The sequence below is a fragment of the Charadrius vociferus genome, unplaced genomic scaffold (assembly GCF_000708025.1).
Source record: "Charadrius vociferus isolate BGI_N301 unplaced genomic scaffold, ASM70802v2 scaffold49, whole genome shotgun sequence".
In the NCBI taxonomy this organism is placed as follows: domain Eukaryota; kingdom Metazoa; phylum Chordata; class Aves; order Charadriiformes; family Charadriidae; genus Charadrius; species Charadrius vociferus.
In genome coordinates, this window is record NW_009661375.1 from 4,771,299 (window position 1) to 4,772,301 (window position 1,003).

Genomic DNA, 1,003 nt, shown 5'->3' on the forward strand with positions numbered 1-1,003 from the left:
CCCCAACCCCCCCCGCCATTTCCAGATCCCCTCCCGCAACCTCCCCACCGCCCGGCTGGGGCTGCTGGGCCCCAGTGGGCTGCTGGGCACCCCCCAGCGCAGCCCCGCCGCCAGCCCCGCCATCCTCAAGCAAGGCAGACAGGTTGGTCGGCGTTCACAGCATCTCCGGATTTTCCATCCCTTCCCCACAAGCTTCCTTTGCTTTTTCTCCTCAAACTTGTCCGGATCCTCCCTTTCCCCCCTTCTTTTCAAGCAAGCGAGAGCGGTTTGCAGGCGTGTGGATTGCACCCTCCTCCGCGCAGTGGGATGCAGAAGAGGGACGGGCGGGAGGGGGGCAAACCGAGAGGCGGAGGGAGGAGAGATGAGCCGGAGGGGTTTATAAATAAATGGCACAGGGGCCTCCGTTTTACATCCCGCACCCCGTTTTTCGTTTGCTTCCCGCAGAACCTCTGGTTTGCCAACCCCGGGGGCAGCAACAGCATGCCCAGCCGGAGCCACAGCTCGGTGCAAAGGACGCGCTCACTGCCGGTCCACACCTCCCCGCAGACCATGCTGATGTTTCAGCAGCCAGGTAGGAAGCAGAGATTTGCTTTTTCGCTTCTCCACAGCCCGGCGAGACAAGGGGAGGCTGCATGAAAGGAGCTGCACCGGCTGTTGCAGCCCGAGCAGGGTGTCTTTGACGCTAGCGGGGTTACTGGGATGATTGAACCAGAGGGATTTTGACCCTGTATATAACATCTTGGCCCTGTATATAAGTGAGCTGGTGGCTTCCCTAGCTTCTTTCTGAGGGGCATCACGTCAGGTGGGGAAGGCAGTAGCTCATCCATCACTTTCTTTACTCACACATGGACACGGAGACCCGGTGCGGAGGCACCGCCTTCGTGCACTCAAGGGAAATTCTGTTCACAATGCACATGAAGGGAAATGGTGCTGTGTCGGTGCTTCCTTCCCAAACACAGCAAAAATGCTCCGGTATATAGGAGCATCCTCTGACTCAGGGGGG

The 1,003-nt window shown here is 59.2% G+C and overlaps 1 protein-coding gene across 2 annotated transcripts in view; it reads left to right on the forward strand.

Annotated features, from left to right (window-relative positions):
- The window catches only part of SAMD4A (sterile alpha motif domain containing 4A), a 110,515-nt gene that overhangs the window by 105,736 nt on the left and 3,776 nt on the right, over window positions 1-1,003 (forward strand). For both annotated transcript variants that reach the window (XM_009893903.1, XM_009893904.1), the window contains 2 exons: window positions 10-142; window positions 445-571. In XM_009893903.1, coding sequence (XP_009892205.1) covers window positions 10-142; window positions 445-571 — 260 coding nt within the window. The remainder of the gene's footprint in view (window positions 1-9; window positions 143-444; window positions 572-1,003) is intronic.